At 61.7% G+C, this 17418-nt stretch overlaps 1 protein-coding gene across 2 annotated transcripts in view; it reads right to left on the bottom strand.

Moving 5' to 3' along the window:
- Positions 1 to 1129: 1129 nt before the first annotated feature.
- Positions 1130 to 17418, bottom strand: part of HIP1R (huntingtin interacting protein 1 related) — a 29296-nt gene continuing 13007 nt past the window's right edge. Inside the window, exons 2-32 of one of the 2 annotated variants that reach the window (XM_066371069.1) lie at positions 16298 to 16361; positions 15731 to 15873; positions 15382 to 15438; positions 14209 to 14289; positions 13729 to 13805; positions 13403 to 13464; positions 10627 to 10767; positions 9970 to 10027; positions 9797 to 9872; positions 9489 to 9629; positions 9320 to 9381; positions 9026 to 9098; positions 8676 to 8859; positions 8501 to 8589; positions 8295 to 8411; positions 7408 to 7509; positions 6916 to 7110; positions 5908 to 6055; positions 5732 to 5818; positions 5238 to 5345; positions 4943 to 5079; positions 4560 to 4670; positions 4304 to 4362; positions 4025 to 4055; positions 3879 to 3941; positions 3422 to 3522; positions 3195 to 3300; positions 2939 to 3062; positions 2807 to 2868; positions 2459 to 2665; positions 1130 to 2214 (exon numbers count right to left, since the gene is read on the bottom strand). In XM_066371069.1, coding sequence (XP_066227166.1) covers positions 2167 to 2214; positions 2459 to 2665; positions 2807 to 2868; positions 2939 to 3062; positions 3195 to 3300; positions 3422 to 3522; positions 3879 to 3941; positions 4025 to 4055; positions 4304 to 4362; positions 4560 to 4670; positions 4943 to 5079; positions 5238 to 5345; positions 5732 to 5818; positions 5908 to 6055; positions 6916 to 7110; positions 7408 to 7509; positions 8295 to 8411; positions 8501 to 8589; positions 8676 to 8859; positions 9026 to 9098; positions 9320 to 9381; positions 9489 to 9629; positions 9797 to 9872; positions 9970 to 10027; positions 10627 to 10767; positions 13403 to 13464; positions 13729 to 13805; positions 14209 to 14289; positions 15382 to 15438; positions 15731 to 15873; positions 16298 to 16361 — 3114 coding nt within the window. In that variant the 3' untranslated portion in view covers positions 1130 to 2166. Of the gene's footprint in view, positions 2215 to 2458; positions 2666 to 2806; positions 2869 to 2938; positions 3063 to 3194; positions 3301 to 3407; positions 3523 to 3878; positions 3942 to 4024; positions 4056 to 4303; positions 4363 to 4559; positions 4671 to 4942; positions 5080 to 5237; positions 5346 to 5731; positions 5819 to 5907; positions 6056 to 6915; positions 7111 to 7407; positions 7510 to 8294; positions 8412 to 8500; positions 8590 to 8675; positions 8860 to 9025; positions 9099 to 9319; positions 9382 to 9488; positions 9630 to 9796; positions 9873 to 9969; positions 10028 to 10626; positions 10768 to 13402; positions 13465 to 13728; positions 13806 to 14208; positions 14290 to 15381; positions 15439 to 15730; positions 15874 to 16297; positions 16362 to 17418 lie in introns of those variants that run through there. The other variant, XR_010749380.1, reaches the window with a different exon arrangement.

Raw genomic sequence — 17418 nt, 5'->3', positions numbered from 1 at the left:
TTAAAAAACGTGTATCTCCTAGTTGCCACTTGTCTCGCTAACACTTCAGGAGTGTGCTTTTTGTGCTAGGCTACGTTAAGCAGTTCTATGTATTTCATTTCACCCCCAGCTCTCCCCCAACAGTAGGTGCTGTGAGGGCCTGCATTTTCTACATGCAGAGGCTTCAACTCAGACTGCCTTCCCCCAAGACAGGGGACTGGGATAGGCACCACAGGGATTCAAACAGAAGTCAGATGAGCCTAGAGCAGTGGTGTCCTGTAAGGCGGCGCATGGGCCTTTCCACCCTCAGAGATGTCAGTTTCCAGTGTGTGGCCACCACTCACCTCGTAAGATGTGCCCTGTTTGGTTCGCTGCTGTACTCCCGGTACCTGGCACGATGTTTGGCATCACAAAAGTGCTCTGGAATTTTTCTGCAAGGAGAAAAAACAGGCAGGGCACCCTCTCCAGTTATGGAGACTAGTTTTCAGAGCACTCCCACACCTGACCCACCTGTCCCTGTCACCTGGGGGGGAAACATGGCCCCATGCATCCTCCAGGAAACCAGGGCTTGGATGCTTGTCTTTGGCCACACACTGGGAGTCCCGCTAACCCCCCCCCCCTGCCCCACCTGCTGGCCCTTTGTTTCAGATGCTTGACTCTGGCGCTTCGAGGAGGGTCTCTTACCCTGTAGCTTTAAAGTCAGGTTTCTCATAAACACCAGGAACGGGCAAAGAGCAGCACAGCCTCTGTCTGTGGGCAGTGGGCCAAGGTGAGCCTCCAGGGGCCTGCCCTGTTGGGTGCACTCCAGGACAGTGCATGGGCCACCGCCATGCTCTAGGAGCCGGACTCCCATGAAGTTCTCATAAACAGAAAGGCAGGGTGTGGGCCGACATCCGAGTCCAGACCAGCCAGGAGTCGGGGCCACCCCTCCTTTTCCCAAGAGGTGTGGTCTGCCACGGGGAGGGGGTGGCTGGAGCTGAGGTGGATGGATGCCACGACTTGCCCGGAACGGAGACACCACTTGGCAGAACCAGAGGCAGCTCCAGCGAGGCGAGGTCTGCTGTGGTTCCACTGCTGTCACCTGCAGAACCTAAGTGAGTCCCACCCATGTCCCAGCCCAATAAATAAACAGCCCAGGGGCAACAGTGACAACAGTCAAAGTGTTTTATTGCCAACCCGACGCCAATACAAGGGGACACAAACTCCACGCAGAAGAGCGGGCTCCTCGTGCTCCCAGGCATGGCGGATGCGGGGCTGCAGCGGTGGTGCTAGTAGACCAGCAGCTAGTCCTTCCCCACACAGGTCCACATCCACGAGGCCATTCCCGCAGGGGGCTCAGCAATGCAAGTTCACTCACATCAGCTTCCAACTGGGCGGGGCGGGGTGGGGCAGGGTGCCCTCCTCTGGGGAGCACAAGGCTCCCTTGATCCGAGGATGGCGGGTGGCTCTTCTGGCCAAGCTGGAGAGCAGCCCGGCAGGAGGTGGAGGTGGGCAGTGGGGAGCGGCCAGAACAGGGCCTCAGGGCAGGGGCAGCCCGACGAGAAGGAAAACAGGAAGCAGGCGGGTACAGACTCCAGGAGCAAAGGTGGTCCTGTGGCCACGTGTTTGCCTGGACCATCTCTCCTCCCAGACGGGGGCCGTGCCCCCACGCTGTCCCTAGCACCCAAGACTGAGGCCCCGGGGAGATAGGGGACACCCCAGCCCACCCTAGAGCACTCTGCCAGAGGTCCCGTCTCCACGGAATCAGTGTCCCAGAAGACATCTCACGCAGTCCCGACAGCCAGCACGGACCACATTCCTTCTGTTCACCTCTCACCTCAGACCCCGAGTCCAACAGGCAGGGGAGACCCTGCCAAATGGCCCTCCTCCCAGGGTGCCAAGTACAAAGTCACCAAGGATAGACCTAATAGGGACTACCACATGTTCAGTGTATTTCCTGCATCATGCCTCAGGCCCGCAGGGCCCTGCCTGCCCTCCGCAGTCCCTGCTGCCGATCAGTACTCACATCCAGAAGTGCCCCTCAGCCTCGCTCGGCCTGATCCCATGGAGACACCGATCCAGGCCGAGGGGCGGGCCTGGGCACCTGGTGCGGGGACCGTGCCCCTCAGTCTCCTTAGCCAGGTCAGGCAAGTATGAGGAGCTCACTGCCCAGGCTGCCTGCCCGCTCCCCACTGGCCCCTCTGGGACCTAGGAGTTCACGAGCTGAGCCGGGCAGACGTCGTCCTTCCTGTTCAGCTGCAGGGGTTAAAGTGAGGGACTCAGTGGACATGGCCCAGAGTGCGTGACCCAGCCCAGGCCAGGCCCCGTGCACGCTCCCTTCAATGTGCCAAGACTCGTGCTGCTGGGGCAGCCATTTGGTGCCTGCCGGGCAGCGTTGTCCGACCTTCCCACAGCCGTGTCCACAGACCCAAGTGCCAGGGAGCGCCCTCCAGGGCCCCGCCCCAGCCTCGCCCTGACGTCTGGCGCCCGGTGGGCCTACCTGGTGGTCCTGCCTGGGGACTACACTGGGCTTCTGGGCCAGGGGTGGCTTCCTGGAGGGCCCGCTGTGGGCGGCGCTGCCGGGCTGGCTGGGCTCCTCCTCGCTGGGCGTCCCCACGCCCCCGGCCAGCACGTAGTGCTGCCTCCGCAGCTCCCCCAGCCGCACACGCTCCGCCTCCAGCGTCTTCTCCAGCTCCAGGACCCGCACCTGCAGCCCGCACACCGCTCAGCAGATCTGCGGCCCCTCCTCTGGGAGCCCTCCCCACTCCAAGAGCTCAGCCTCGGGACAGGGACCAGACTGGAAGCTGGCGGAGCACCAGCAACACTGGGTGGCTACGGGGGCACCGACCTGGGTCTCCATCTCCTGCTTCTTCAGCTTGATGAGGGACATCCCGGAGAAGTCCATGGTGTCTGTGGCCAGAAGGGGGTTAGTGGTGGGCCATCCACCCCCACCCGGCCACTCCCAGGTCCCCAAACCCACCTCTGTCTTCGATCTGCTCCTGGCCCGACTTGGTGGAGGCCACCACGTTGGCGGCCATCACATTTACAGTGCGGGAGCACTCCTGCAGGCGGCTCAGGTGGGGGCTGTTCTTGTTGGCCTTCACCTGGGGGAGCGTGGGAGGCGGGTCAGGAGGGGCACCCCGGGCTCCCTGCATCCTAAGGGCTCCTGGCCCCATGTGGTGTGGCCCACTGAAGCCCAGAGCAGAAGGGCCTGCGCACAGGGACCTGAGGCCCACCTTGGAGGCTGCCACCAGCTGGGCCGTGCTAGCCGCGATCTCGTGGGAGCAGACAATGAGCTCCTCATACTTGCCCGTGTGAAGCACCACCTTGTCAGCTGACTCCCTGGGGACAGAGCAGGGCAGGGCCTGGGTCTCCAACCCCATGGAGAGCCAGGCGACCCCCACACTCCCTTTCCAGATACCGGCGCAACACTCCCTGCTGCCCCACACCTGGGGCGACATACACCAGCTGCGTGGCTCCCCAGCCAACCGCCTTGGAGGCCGAGATGAGGCCTTCAGTCCACCGGGAGTTCTTGGCATAAAATTCCTGCTGCGTGGCTGCCCCCTAGTGGCGACAAGAGGGAAAGACAAGACAGACCAGTCAATGACCTGGATGAGGGCAGCAATGGGTGCTCCCCAGGGCCCGTCATCCCTGTGCCATCCACAAAGGCGGCTCCCTGGCTGGGGGCTGGGGGTGGGGGTAGGGCGGGGATTCAGCTGTGATTCCGAGACATGCGCACTGGGGCGATGGTCGGGGCACACTTCTGGCGTCTAGTGCCCTGAGGAGTGTGTGGCCGGCCTAGGCACAGGGCGGTCTGGGCAGAGGAGGGCACTGGGGTTGCCGCCCCTTCAGGACTCTATTCTCGCTGGCGCAGCTGTGTGACCTGCCGGAAGGGGAAGGTCCCTGGAGGCCCAGCTCACCCTGCCGCTCTCCACGATTTCCTTCTGCAGGTGGGTGGATGCTGTCACCAGGAGTCGGATCGCCTACCAAAACCACAATGTAGGTCACTCTTGGGGCAGCTCTCCCGGCTACACAACCACCCTCGGGGTCCCAGCCCACTGCTCACCTTCATGAGGTCTGTGCAGGAGGTGAGGATCCTGTGGATGGGAGGAGGCGGTGAGATCAGTGTGGCCCCGGAAGCTGGGGGCGGGGGTCAGGGAGCCGCCCCACCCATCTTCCTGCATTGACAACCCTGGTGTCCAGCAGCACAGGCCCATGGGGTGGAGCTGCGCTGCTCACTGCCTGTGCACTGGAGTGCTGAGCGGGCAGGAGGGCAGAGACCCCAGCTCTGCGGGCAGGCCGTGGGGAGCCACCTCGTCTTGGGTTTGGGGCAGAGCGGGCTCACCTCTCATTCACCTCCAGTTTCACCCCAGAGCTGGCATGGCGGGCCTGGTTCATCATGTCCTGCACCAGTGACAGAGCCGTGGGTGGGCTGGGAGGAAGGCAGTGAGGGAGGGTGGCAAGGAGGGAAGGAGGGCGCCCCCAGGAACAGCCACTGAGCAGGGGTAAAGGCCCTCTCACCACCCCGACCTCTGCAGAGGTGGGTGCAGCCACCCCCAGGCCCCACTCCTGGCCTCCTGCAGGAACCGCAGCAGCCTCACCTCAATCCGCCGCACTGCCTCCTCGATGGCGGCAGACGTGGCCGCCAGCTCCTTGTCCACCACGGCCCCGAGCTCTTCCTGCCGTACATCCAGGCTCCTGGGCCTCAGCTCCTGCAGAAGGGCATCCAGGGGTCAGGCGGGGTGCATTCAACCCCCAGCATCCCACAGGGAGCCTAGGAAAGGGGGAGGGGCTGCAGGATGCTGGGGTGGGGTGGGGTGCTCTGTCCCTGCCCCCATGTCCCCCAGCTACAGGCTCTGTGCACGAGCACCGTTCAGCCCAGACTGGAGAAAGGTGCAGAGAAGTTGGGGACCTAAGCCCCATCCCAGCTCCACTGCCCTTCACAGAGCCCAGGCCACACTCAGTGCCTTGGCTGCTGCCTCACCTGGCCCAGCTGAAGGATGCCCTGCAGGGGGGTCCGCACCAGACCGGCCTGGGCCTTCTGCACAGTCTGCTGGTCCTGCAGCTGCCCCACAAGCTCCAGTGCCCGAGACCCACACTCCCTGCAGGCGTCGATCAGGCCTGGGGGGAGAGGGCAGTGAGGGGAGCCACGCTCCGAGGCCCCTGGGCTAAGTTTCGCACAGCCCTCGCCCACAGTCTGACACCAGAACCTGCCTACAGGCCCACCCTTTCCTGGTCCACTGTGAGGACCCATGGGACACAAGCTGGGGCCCACTTACGGTCAGCAGGGTCAGTAGGAGCCAGGTGGGAGGTGGCACTGCCATTGACGATGGTGTCCGCAGCCAGGTGGGAGAACTGGGTCAGGGCTGCCACCAGGGCAGAGGCGTCTATGGGCATGGATAGGAAGGAGACCCTGACGCTGCCGCCACAGAGTCCCAGCTGGTGCCTTAGCGCGGGCACCACTTCCTCTGCCTGGCAAGCTGGAGACGGGCACCTGTGCCCCCGTCCACACATCAGGAGAGCTCAGAGGGGAGATGGTCAAGGTCACGCAGCTAGAGAACAGCGGAGAGGGAACTAGACCCAGGTCTGTGACCCCAGGCCCACAGGGCAGGACTCCCAGGAGGCATGGATGGGGGCAGCACCTGCTCAGCTTCCTGAAGAGGGACCTTCCTGAAGAGGAAGCCTCCCTGAAGGTAGGAGGCAGCCAGGGCCCGTGGCACCAGCACCCAGCGGCCGACACCCCTGCCTCCTGGCCCTGTCCCCCTACACTCACCTGACCTGGAGGTCAGGTACTGGGCGTGGCCCACCTCCAGGGCGCTGACAGCCTCCAGGGCCGCCTGGGCCCTGCTCACCAGGTAGTCTGCAAGCACAGGAAGAAGAAGTCAGGGGCAGAGCCTCTTGGGGTGGGGGCGCCCTCCTGCCAGGCAGACAGGAAAGGAGGGGCCCTACCGGGGGAGCTGGTGCAGCGCAGGTGCAGCGGGTCGTCCAGCTTGCCCACGGCGTCCCGTAGGATGCGCTCGGCCTCGGCAGCCGTGCGCCGGAGCACTGCGAACTGCTCGGCCAGGAGCCTCTGCAGCAGCCCCTGCTCCTGAGACTCCTGGGGGGAGAGGGGAGGCAGCATGGAGACCCCGTCCCAGGGCGGCTTCACTGCTGACGGTCAGGACCCAGCTGAGACCCTGGCTGGGGAGGGTGTGGACAGGCCCTGCCCCCCCTACGGATTGGGTCCCCCTCCAGAGTGGGGCTGACAGTTCAGTAGTTGAAAGACAACCCAGCTAAAATGATCTGAACAGACATTTCTCTCAGGTATACAAATGGCAAAGAACACAGAAAATGCTCAATGTCATTAGCCCTCAGGGAAATGCATATCAAATCACCATAAGGCCTCACTTCAACCCACTAGGATGGCCAAGCAGAAGGACAGACAATAACAAGTGTTGGTGAGTGTGCAGAGAAACTGGAACCCGCACACATAGCCAGAGAGTGGAAACAACCCAAGTGTCCATTAACTGATGATAAACAACACGTGCTCCATCCACACAGCAGTACAGTACTGGGCCATGCAGAGGAATGTTTTGAAACACAAGCGACCTCTGAAAACACGCTGAGTGGAACAAGCCAGACCTACTGTATGACTGCATTTCTATGAAATGCCTCGAGTAGGTAGATCCAGAGACAGAAAGCAGATTGCAGGCGCAGGGACTGGGGCAGGAACTGGGGCAAGGGACTGGGGCAGGGACTGGGGTGGGGGGCGAGGCAGGGCAGGGGCAGGGCCGGGACTGGTGGAGGGGATTGACTGCTCATTGGGTAGGGGGTTCTCTCTGGGGGGCTGGAAATATTCCAGAAGTACAAGATGAACACCTAGCCCTGTGAACAGGTGAAGACCGACTGACTCGCCAACTCTCAACAGGTTATGACTAGGTCAACCCAGCTGTCCCGCAGGGCAGTGGAGCCCGCTACCTTGTCAGCCAGCCGCCCCTGCAGCTCGTCCCTTTCCTGGGAGTGGCGCTGCTGCTCCTGGCTCAGCGCCGCAGCCTTCTCCTGCGCCAGGCCCTGGGCGGCCTGCAGCTCGGCCTCCCGCTGCTGTACCGCACTGCTCAGGGCTTCCTTCTCCGCACTCAGCATGTCCAGCTGAGCGCTCAGCTCCGACCCGCTCTGGGAACACAGGGCGAGTGGGCAGGGCTCCGCCCGCCCAGCCTCCCCATCCCCACCCCACCCCAGTCTACAGATGTTCCTCAGGCCCTGTCCTCACTACCCTAGGCTGTAAGCTTTCTGAAGGCCAGGGCCCATTCTGTGTGTCCCCTGTGGGCCGGGTCAGACTCACACACTAATATTGCTGAGGGGCCTCTGAACCAGCCCAGTGGCACCTGGGCATGGCCCAGGTCACGGGACAGAGGACCCAGACTTTCGTCCCCCCAACCCCAAGGCTACCCCCGGAAGGCAGCCCTGCACCTGCTCCGAGCGGCTCAGGGCCTCCTGCACGTGCACCAGCTCTCCAGCCTTGGCCTCCAGCTCTCTCCTGACCTTCTCCAGCTGGTCACTCTGCTCCTCCAGCTGGGACAGGGAAGAGGGACCATGGGTCAGGGGGACAGTGCGTCGGGGACTGTGTCAGGGGACAGTGTGTCAGGGGAACAGTGGTTCTGGGGGACAGTGTGACATGGGGCAGTAGTGCTGGGGGAGAACGTATCACGGGGCAGTGGGGCTGGGGGACAGTGTGTCAGGGGAACAGTAGTTCTGGGGGACGGTGTGTCAGGGACTGTGCGTCGGGGGATAGTGAGTCGGGGAACAGTGATTCTGGGGGACAGTGCGTCAGGGGGACAGTGTGTCAGAGCACAGTGGGTCAGGGGGACAGTGCAACACAAGTAGTGGTGCCGGAGGACAGTGCATCAGGGGGACAGTGTGTCACAGGCAGTGGTGCCAGAGGACAGTGTGTCAGGGGGACAGTGTGACACAGGCAGTGGTGCCAGAGGACAGTGTGTCAGGGGGACAGTGTGACACAGGCAGTGGTGCCAGAGGACAGTGTCAGGGGGACAGTGTGACACAGGCAGTGGTGCCAGAGGACAGTGTCAGGGGGACAGTGTGTCACAGGCAGTGGTGCCAGAGGACAGTGTGTCAGGGGGACAGTGTGACACAGGCAGTGGTGCCAGAGGACAGTGTGTCAGGGGGACAGTGTGACACAGGCAGTGGTGCCAGAGGACAGTGTCAGGGGGACAGTGTGACACAGGCAGTGGTGCCAGAGGACAGTGTGTCAGGGGGACAGTGTGTCATGGGGCAGTAGTTCTGGGGGACAGTGCGTCAGCGGACCCCAGAGCCCAGGTCCGGGCACACGGGGAACGCACCTTCATCTCAGACTCCCGCTTCACCTGCTCCACCTGGAAAGCCAGCTGCTCCTTCACCCGCTGCACCTCCTCCTGGTTCTGCTGCTTAACCGTCAGCTGCCGGGCTGTGTCGGCGTTCTGCAAGCCAGTGGGCACGTGGACAGACAGGCTCAGGCCCTGCAGCACTGGGGCCCCGCCTCCCGCCCGCAGCCCCGGGCAGGGCCCACCTTCCGGAGAAGCTCAGCGTGTGTGGCGACCAGCTTGCCATGCTGCTCCTTCAGCTTGGCGTAGCGTGCCTCCGTGGCGCTGGCCCGCTCTGCAGGGGACAGGCTGCAGTGACCCTCAGCCCCTAGAGCCGCCCCGCCCCCCTTCACCGGGCCCTCCCGCTGGCCTGGCCCGCACTCTCAGCCTCCTCGCGTAGGCTCTGGCTCCGCTCGCCTTCCTGCTGGGCGGCCCGCAGCTGGGCTAGCTCATGGCGGAGCTGCTCGTTGTCCACCAGCGCCTTCTGCTTCTGCTTCCGCTGCTCCTCCAGCTCAGCCTCCAGCGCATTCACCTGGCCCTTCAGCTGGGCGATGTACCGCTGGGCCTGGGGTGGCAGGGAGGCAGGGAGGGCATGGGGCGCAGGCATGGGGTGGGGGCGGTCAGCGGGCCTGCATGCGTGGGGCCTGCGTGCAGGGCTGGGGCCGTGCTGGCCACGTGCAGGATGGGCGCAGCCACACAGCCAGGCCCACCCCACGCCCACAGTCCCTCACCTCCAGCTTGATCTTCTCCAGCTCAGCACGAAGCATCTCCACCTCTCTCTTCAAGGCTTCGATCTGGAGGTCCCTGGGGACAGAGGTCAGGCAGGCAGGGTTTTCTGAGGCCTGCACAAATCAGGTTCAGCCAACCAGAAAAACCAGGAGACCCCCACAAGAACGGCGGTCTCATCAGCACCCCCTTGGGAGCCAAGCGTCTCAGACCCGTGCCCCTACCCTGGCCCCTGCTGACCACAGCTCCGTGAAGGCCACTTCCAGCCCCACACCGCAGGTGGCACGCTGAGCCCTCACCTGTTGTCTTTCACGGAGCCATTGGGGGGCCCAAACGTCTGGTCAAAAAGGTCGGCTACCACCTGCCACATCAAAACACAGTGACTCCCCCCCTACGGCCAAAATAGGAAGGGAGCAGAGGGAGGCCCAGTCATCCCAAACCCCCATGCAGAAAGAGGGGGCTGCTCACTGCAGGTTCGGCGGCAGGGGGGCCTGTGCTGATCTCAATGAGGTTCTCCGGCTCTTCATCCTCGGGGGCCTCCACGGGGATCACCACCACTGGCTTGATGTGCTCGGCCAGCGCTGAGGCCCGCAGGAAGTTGGGCGGTCCCTGCAAGGGCCACGGGTGGGCGCTGCTCAGCACCCCACGCCACCCAGGAGCCTTCCCTCACTACCTCCAGAGCCTACATGGGGCCCGCAGGCACCTGGGTCCTCAGAGGGCACAGGAGCCCGAGTGGGGACCAAGCTGCAGCCCAGTGGGCAGCCCCAGGGAGGTACCTCAGGCAGTCGGGGGATCTGGATGAGGCGCTTAAAGTAGAGCATGTCGGACGCTCTGCGGAAGAAGTTCTTGAGGCTGCGGAACAAGTGTGTGTGGGGGGGGTCAGGGAGGAGCTGGGCCCAGGGGCCACCCAGCCCACATGGCCATGCCCACAGCTCCACCCGGCTGGCACCTGTGAAACTGCTCGTGGAACCGGTCCCTGTGGCCTTGCAGGGTGTCAGCTGGGAGACCTGGGGACGGCACAGGTTAATGAACTTGGTATCTGCTCACTGCTCTGTGGCTACCAAGACCTCACGTTCACCGGCTCCCTTCCCCCTGTCTATTCCCCTGCATGCTGGAAACCATCACAGATTGGAGAGATCGTGGCCACCCAGCCGGGTCCTTACTATGGAGGGAAGAAATGGTGAGTGGGGATGATGAGGCCGAGACTCCGGCAAAGCCTGGCATTAGAGGCACTGTAAAGTCGCTTTAAACTTGAGCCTGTCCTGTTCAAATGGCTCATACGCCTTAGGCCAGCAGTGCTCAGGGTGGGGCCTGGGGACCAGACCTTTCTGAGCACATGCGGACACAATGCACGGACAGCTAGAGGCCCTCTCTAAGGACAGGCATTCCAGAGAACGGCAGCTCGCTGCTTTGTATGTTTTAGAAAACAGTGGTTTTCCATAATGAGCCTGTTATTTATGGCAATGAATAACGAGCTCTTCATGGCTATTTTTAATGTCTCAACTTCTCATGTCTGGTACAGTTCACGCTGGTCGATACAAGCCCTCCCGGGGCCCTGGCCGGCCCTTGGAGGCTGCAGGCAGTGGAGGGAGGCCCAGGGACTCACAGGAGTGCAGCTTGAACAGGAGCTTGACCGTGTAATGGTAGAGGTGGCTGCAGTCCTGAATGACCTGGATGAGGGGCGCCAGGCGGCACTGGCCCGAGGACATCTGGGACACGGCGATGGCTGTGTTGAGCTGCCGGAAAACTGCACGAGAGGCAAGTGGAACGTGAGCACAGGGCGTGGGGAGACACAGGCACAGGGGGACTGGTCTGTGCTGCCTTGGTGACAGCTGCGGTGTGGACAGTGGCTGAGCACAGGCCAGGGCCATCATCTCATGGCACTGTCACAGACACCCTGGCCTTCCCACTCCTAGCCGGGCAGTAGGACTCGATCCCGGTCCTCGGACACCAGCGGGCCCTTGCTCCTAGACTGGGAGCCCCGTGTACTGTGGCTGCCCCACCCCGGGGCCAGTGCTCACTCGAACTAGGAAAACAAAATCCAGCTCAGCTTGGCCAGGGTTCTCCCGAGAGCCTCCACAGGGAGGGCCTGGGACTCTGCAAACCCCAGACCCTGACACAAGCCTTTCATCAGACCATTTAAGGCAGGCGTCCCCAAACTACAGCCCGCGGGCCGCATGCAGCCCCGAGGCCATTTATCCGGCCCCCCACCGCACTTCTGGAAGGGGCACCTCTTTCACTGGTGGTCAGTGAGAGGAGCACTGTATGTGGCGGCCCTCCAACAGTCTGAGGGACAGTGAACTGGCCCCCTGTGTAAAAAGTTTGGGGACCTCTGAAAGGGGAGGGGAAGGGACAAACATGAGGCTGCCTCCCCGCGGCTACTTCCCCGGGGCAGAGATGACGATGAGTAGGCAGCACGCAGGACAGGAGAGCCACCAGGGAACCCACACGGGACACCAACACAGGGGACACTCCCCAAGGGGCAAGCCTGAGCCCTGGGGTCCTCCCCTCACCTTGCCTGGGTGGGGACCATTTGCAAACCTCCATGGTGACAAGAAAATGCCCAGGAGGGAAGGGATGAGAAGGAAGAAGCTAAGTGCTGTCCCTCACCTTTTTAAAACTTAATTTTAAAAATACATGTCAGGTACATTCTGCTTGTAAAAAATGAGAACACAGGCCCTGGCCGGTTGGCTCAGCGGTAGAGCGTCGGCCTGGCGTGCAGGAGTCCCAGGTTCGATTCCCGGCCAGGGCACGTAGGAGAAGCGCCCATCTGCTTCTCCACCCCTCCCCCCCTCCTTCCTCTCTGTCTCTCTCTTCCCCTCCCGCAGCCAAGGCTCCATTGGAGCAAAGATGGCCCGGGCGCTGGGGATGGCTCCTTGGCCTCTGCCCCAGGTGCTAGAGTGGCTCTGGTCTCGGCAGAGCGACGCCCCGGAGGGGCAGAGCATCGCCCCCTGGTGGGCAGAGCTTCGCCCCTGGTGGGCGTGCCGGGTGGATCCCGGTCGGGCGCATGCAGGAGTCTGTCTGACTGTCTCTCCCCGTTTCCAGCTTCAGAAAAGTACAAGAAAAAAAAAAAATGAGAACACACATAAAGTTCTGATTTGGGTTTTTTTAAGACATAGCCATTCTCCCAGAGGGGTGCTCAGAACACCCCCATCTTTGGCTGTTACACCTCAAGAGGCAAGATCAACCTCACAGTGGGGTAATACCTGCACCTTCCTCCAGGGAGACGCTGGCCTATGGCACGACCAGGCTGCCCCTTCTTTGTGCTTCAAGACATCAGTGTTGCCTGGCCAGGCAGTAGCGCAATGGATAGAATGTCGGACTGGGACACAGAGGACCCAGTCTCGGGGTTTGAAACCCCGAGGTCACCAGCTTGAGCACAGGTTCATCTGGTTTGAGCACAGCTCACCAGCTTGAGCCCAAGGTCGCTGGCTTGAGCAAGGGGTCACTCGCTCTGCTGAAGCCCCCCAGTCAAGGCACATATGAGAAAGCAATCAATGAACAACTAAGGTGCTGCAATGATGAACTGATGCTTCGCACCTCTCTCCCTTTCTGTCTGTTCCTATCTGTCCCTCTCTCTGTCTCTGTCACAAAAAAAAGAAAAAGACATCAGTGTCACTAGCACTGGGGGACCTGCCTGTGGACTTTCTCTACCTTCCCTTATAGGAACCCCGGCCTGGCCCAACTCAGCCCCCACCCAGGAGGCCAAGAGCAGCACAGGGGTGGGGACCGTAAGACTCAGCTCCCACCTGACACATTTCTGCCAGGACACAGGCTGGCAGCCACACCTGGACACCAGCTCGCCATAACCCGGGTTGTTCCTGGGCAGGAAGGTTCAGCTCCAAGCTGCCTACTGGACTTCCCAGCCTCAGTATCTAGACCCACCTCTAATTCCTGATTTTCCCTTAAAAAGGCATTTGCTTCTCATCCTCCCATGAAAAGCGTGAGTCACCCACAAGTTATTCTGAAGCTGTCACCCAAAACAACCAGCTGTGTGGCCCCGGGAGAGGGAGCCCTGAGACTTCCTGTGCAAGGCTGCCAGGTTTCTGGGCTGGGAAGTCCAACATGACTCAGAGGCCTTTTACAGCCGAAAACGGGCAAGGTGACCCAAGCTGCATCTCCCAGGTGGGGGCCTGAGTCGGGACCCTGAAGAGCAGCTCCTGGTGGCCCTGCCCCCTGCTCCTGCACTGGGACAGGACGGGCTCACTGAGTGGAAGAACAGCAGACACCATACCCGCCAGGGGCCTGGCATCCTCTTCCTCGTGCTCTGGGGACACCCGGAGGCCCTCTCACCTATTCCTGGCAAGGGGGCGGACACTCAAGGACGGCTGGTCAGTCTGGCTAACAGAGGCGGCAGGTCCCATCCCCATGGGGTGGCTCACCTGATTCGGAGAGCTTCAGCTCGCAGTCCATGTAATCAAACATCTCCACGGTGAGCTGGAAGCTACAGGAGGGGAGGGCGGGGGGAGAGGGTTAGGCGGGAGTGGGGGGCGCGCCCATGTGGGACAGCCCTCCCTGTCTGTCAACACGCCTTCTAGGACAGCAGCCGCAGCCGCCTAACAAACCCCATCCCTTCCACTGTAGCCTCGTATCCGGAAACACGACCTCCGGCCCCAGAAAGCCACTGCCACAAGGGAGCCTGGGTGTGGAAGGCTGAGGAATAAACAGGGAAACTGAGGGAGAAGGGAGGTGATACCAGCCCACTCACATGTCGTTGATGTCAGTCCCGGCCGCCTTCTCCAACACCTCGTCTGTCACCTCTAGACCCGCAGGAAACTGGGGGTGCTGAGGAGAGGACACCCCACTCAACAGCAGCCCACGTGGGCTCGGGCCCAGAACTGGTTCTAACTCAGGGGAGGGGAAGAGGCTGGAGAAGCCCCAGCCCGTGGAGCCGCCATCTGCTCTGGGCACTGGCGCAGGGGCTGCGAGTGACCAGAGGCCGAGGACAGAGGACAGGATATCCAGCTGAGGGCGAGGATGCCCAGGGCCCAGGGCAAGGCCAACACCACCTCTAGGGCCCACAGGAAATGCCTCAAGATGCTCTGACTCAGTGAAGTCCTGGCATCCCTCGTTTCCCCCGGGTCAAGGTCAGGATAGAAGAGAACCCGCCCTCCTCCTAAGTCCCAGGACATCATGGAGGGAAGAGCCCAGGGTCCCGCCAGCTCCACGACCCTCCCGAGGAAACTACCTTGAGGTGGAAGGAGATCTTGGTCAGCAAGAGTTTGGTGTAAACATTTACCAGCTGTCCGTACCGATCGTGCAAATGCCCCTGAGGAAGAAGGAGCCAGGTCAGGGTTCATTGCCCCGTGCCCAAGAGTCTCTCAAGACCTGGCACATGCAGGGCAGACCAGGAAGCTGGGGTGGGGGGAGACACAAGGTGGCACACTGACTGTCATTCCTTCACCCACCACCCACCCAGTCACTTATTCACTCAACACACATTGCTCAATCGGCCAGAGGCAGCTGACTTCCCTCCCGAGCAGCTCCGCCAATCCAGTCTACAGCTCTCTCTCCTCACCCCCCCCACCCCGTTTTTGTTTTTTTTAATCTTACTCCTTGTTAATCTTGCCAAAGAAACTCTTGTGACAAGAGACCTCTTTGTTCAGGGCAACAGGCCAGTTCAGGGTTGGGACAGTTTATTAAAGTGCTGGCGGCAGCTGGGGAGGCACATTCCGACGGGCGTGTGTCCCCATCCTCCCAGCAGCCTCCTCTGTCACCTCCAAACAGCACGCCCCCAGCAGCCACACCAGCTGGGCCTGCTCTGCATGTCACCTGGCTACCATCTTCCCTACTTCGGGCAGCTCCCAGGGGCCACCTGCCCGCAGGCTCAGCATTGTCCCCCACCCAGGGGCAGCCCCAGTTCCTGAGGACGTTGGAGTGGATCTAGGTGACAAGCTCTTGCGTCTCAGGCTTGACAGTTGACAAGACCGTCTGGGGAGCTTCCTGAGACAGATTGCTGATCCCAGATTCTAAAACAGCTGATCTGGGGGACCCGGTAGTCTGCACCCCCTGCACGGGCTCTAACTGCCACTGAGACACCCAGACGTGGGGATCGGCACATCTCCCGACAGGCAGGGACTAAGGGGCTGGCGCTGTCTTGAGCTGGAGGAACTTCCTATAATGTGTGGACAGCCTCAAGCAAAGCCCTGCTCCATTCACATGGCTCACCTACCCCCCCAATCACCCCAAAAGGCATCACCCTCATTCTGCTCTGAGAGAAGGGAGGACAAAGACCCCCATCACATGGTGCTGCCATGGCTCAGCCCAGAGGGCAGGGGGACGCCACGCCAAGTAGGACCACGGTGGGTGCGTGGATGGTGCCGTCTGGGGGGACTGAGGCTGCCGGCCCAGCTGCACCTACCCACAGCTCCCCGATCTCGCGGATGTTGCTCCGGTACCGCTGGCAGTCATGCAGGACCTGCAGCACAAGGGGATGCGGACAGGGGACAGGGGAGGATGAAGGGCCCAGAGCTGGCAGGAGGCTAGCTGGCACACTGCGGGCAAGGGTGGGGTGGGGTGGGTGGAGGGCAGCGGGCAAGGCGGGATAGTCTCTCATTTCAAAGGAACACTGCGCTGCCTCCCCTGGGGTGCCAGCCTGCTCAGGTGGCAGCAGACAGAAGGCCCGGGCTCCCCTGGCCTCCCGCTGCCCTGAGCCACACGGTGGCTGGAACAGGAGACCCCCTCGGGACCAGCGGACAGTGGCAACTCACATTGGGGTGCCCGTCGCGTAGGACCTTGTGGAGGACGTGGCAGAACTTCCAGCTGAGGATGGCGCTGCTGGGCAGCGGCAGGCCGATGGCGTAGGACCAGAAGGTAAAGGCCCCCTTCTCATGGTGCGTGCCCAGAATGATGCCTACCAGGGTCAAGGCCAAGTGCAGGAAGCAGAGGCTTGGCATGGGGAGGGCAAGGGGCACACAGAGGCTCACCCCACAGCTGCGGAGCCCCTCCCTGTTCACCAAGTGCCATGGGTCTCAGCCAAGGGCAAGCAAAAGGGCAAGGTCGTGCCCCTAAACTGAACTGCGCCCAAAGGTCTAAATGAGAGATGATGTTCCCAAGATGGGACTCAGTCAGACAGGAGCTGAGTGAGGCAGAAGCCACAGGCACCCAGGGCCACAGGAGGACATTCCTCATGGGGCCTCCAGTCTTGAGTCACAGAGCCCCAGTGGCCACCTGCAGTACTACCTTGCCCCTAAAATCACTCCCACCACACCGCTGGTCAGAGACCACGCAGGGCAGGCCCATACCTCCCCCCAGGGACCCAGAGGGACGAAGGATACGCCGGGCATGCTTCTCCTTCACGGGGGCCTCCTGGGTGTTGATGGCTTTACTGATACTGATGGCCTGGGAAGGAACAGAGGAGGAAAGTTTAGAAGCCCACTGCAGCGGAGGACAGAGCAACACAGACGACCTACTCTTCAGCCAGTCAGACCCTTTCTCAACCTAAGCAAACAAACCTCTGACAGCTTGATCAGTGAAGCTCAAACTACAGCTGCTACCTGATGCCACAAAGCCCCCAGGAGCTGCCCCGGGCTGGGAGGTGAGGACGGAAGCCGGCTTGGGGCAGCAGGAGACCCCTCTTTTCAGAAACTGGCATGCATTTAGCTCTCTCAGGAGGGCAAGGCCCTCTGGTCCCAGGGACGTGGCCAGTCAGGGCTCCATATCTCTGTCCTGTCTGCCCTGGGAGAGGCGGTCTCAACCTGAGCCCTCACGACACTCTGTGAGCAGCCATGTGTCACATGTGTCATCCCCACCTTCCCGTGACAAGCCCTAAGAAATGACACAAGCTGGCAAGGCCCACACAGATTCTACATGGAAAACCAGGAGGAAACCAGCTCCTGCTACCTGCCAAGCAGGCTGCCTCCCTCCCGGGTGGGGGCCAGTCCTGACTCAGCTCCCACCCCCACAAAGGCAGATGTGACTATGGCCCCGTCAGGGATGGAAAGAAAGGGGTTTCGCTCAGCACACCTGCTGCAGCCACCTGGGCCCTGAGCAAGCAGCAATCTCGTCCTTTATGGAAGTCCTATCCCATCTCCACCTGCTGGAGTCTGGCCTTGTTCCCCTAAGCATAATGCCTCTTCCTCCAGGAAGGCTTCCTGGATATGATGGCTCCCTCACCAAAGGCTCAGGGCACTTACTGTCACCCCCTCACCCAAGAAATACCAGTGGCCCTAGGTTTACTTGTGGATGTTTTATTTCTCTACCTGGCAGCATGTCTTATCAGCCTCTGTCCACCCACACCACACTGAGCTGGGAACACCAGTGTCTATGGACTCAGAAGAGCTGCCTGCAGTGACAGGATGGGGCCCTGCAGACACCCCTCCAGGCCAGCTAATTCTCCCAAGTCTCCTGCAACTCCTTAGCCAGGGCCCACACTGCCCTTCCCCCAGGCCGGCCAAGG

This window comes from Saccopteryx leptura, chromosome 2, assembly GCF_036850995.1.
Source record: "Saccopteryx leptura isolate mSacLep1 chromosome 2, mSacLep1_pri_phased_curated, whole genome shotgun sequence".
NCBI lineage: Eukaryota > Metazoa > Chordata > Mammalia > Chiroptera > Emballonuridae > Saccopteryx > Saccopteryx leptura.
The sequence above is the reverse complement of the archived record's forward strand: the minus strand, read 5'-3'. Positions and strand labels throughout refer to the sequence as shown.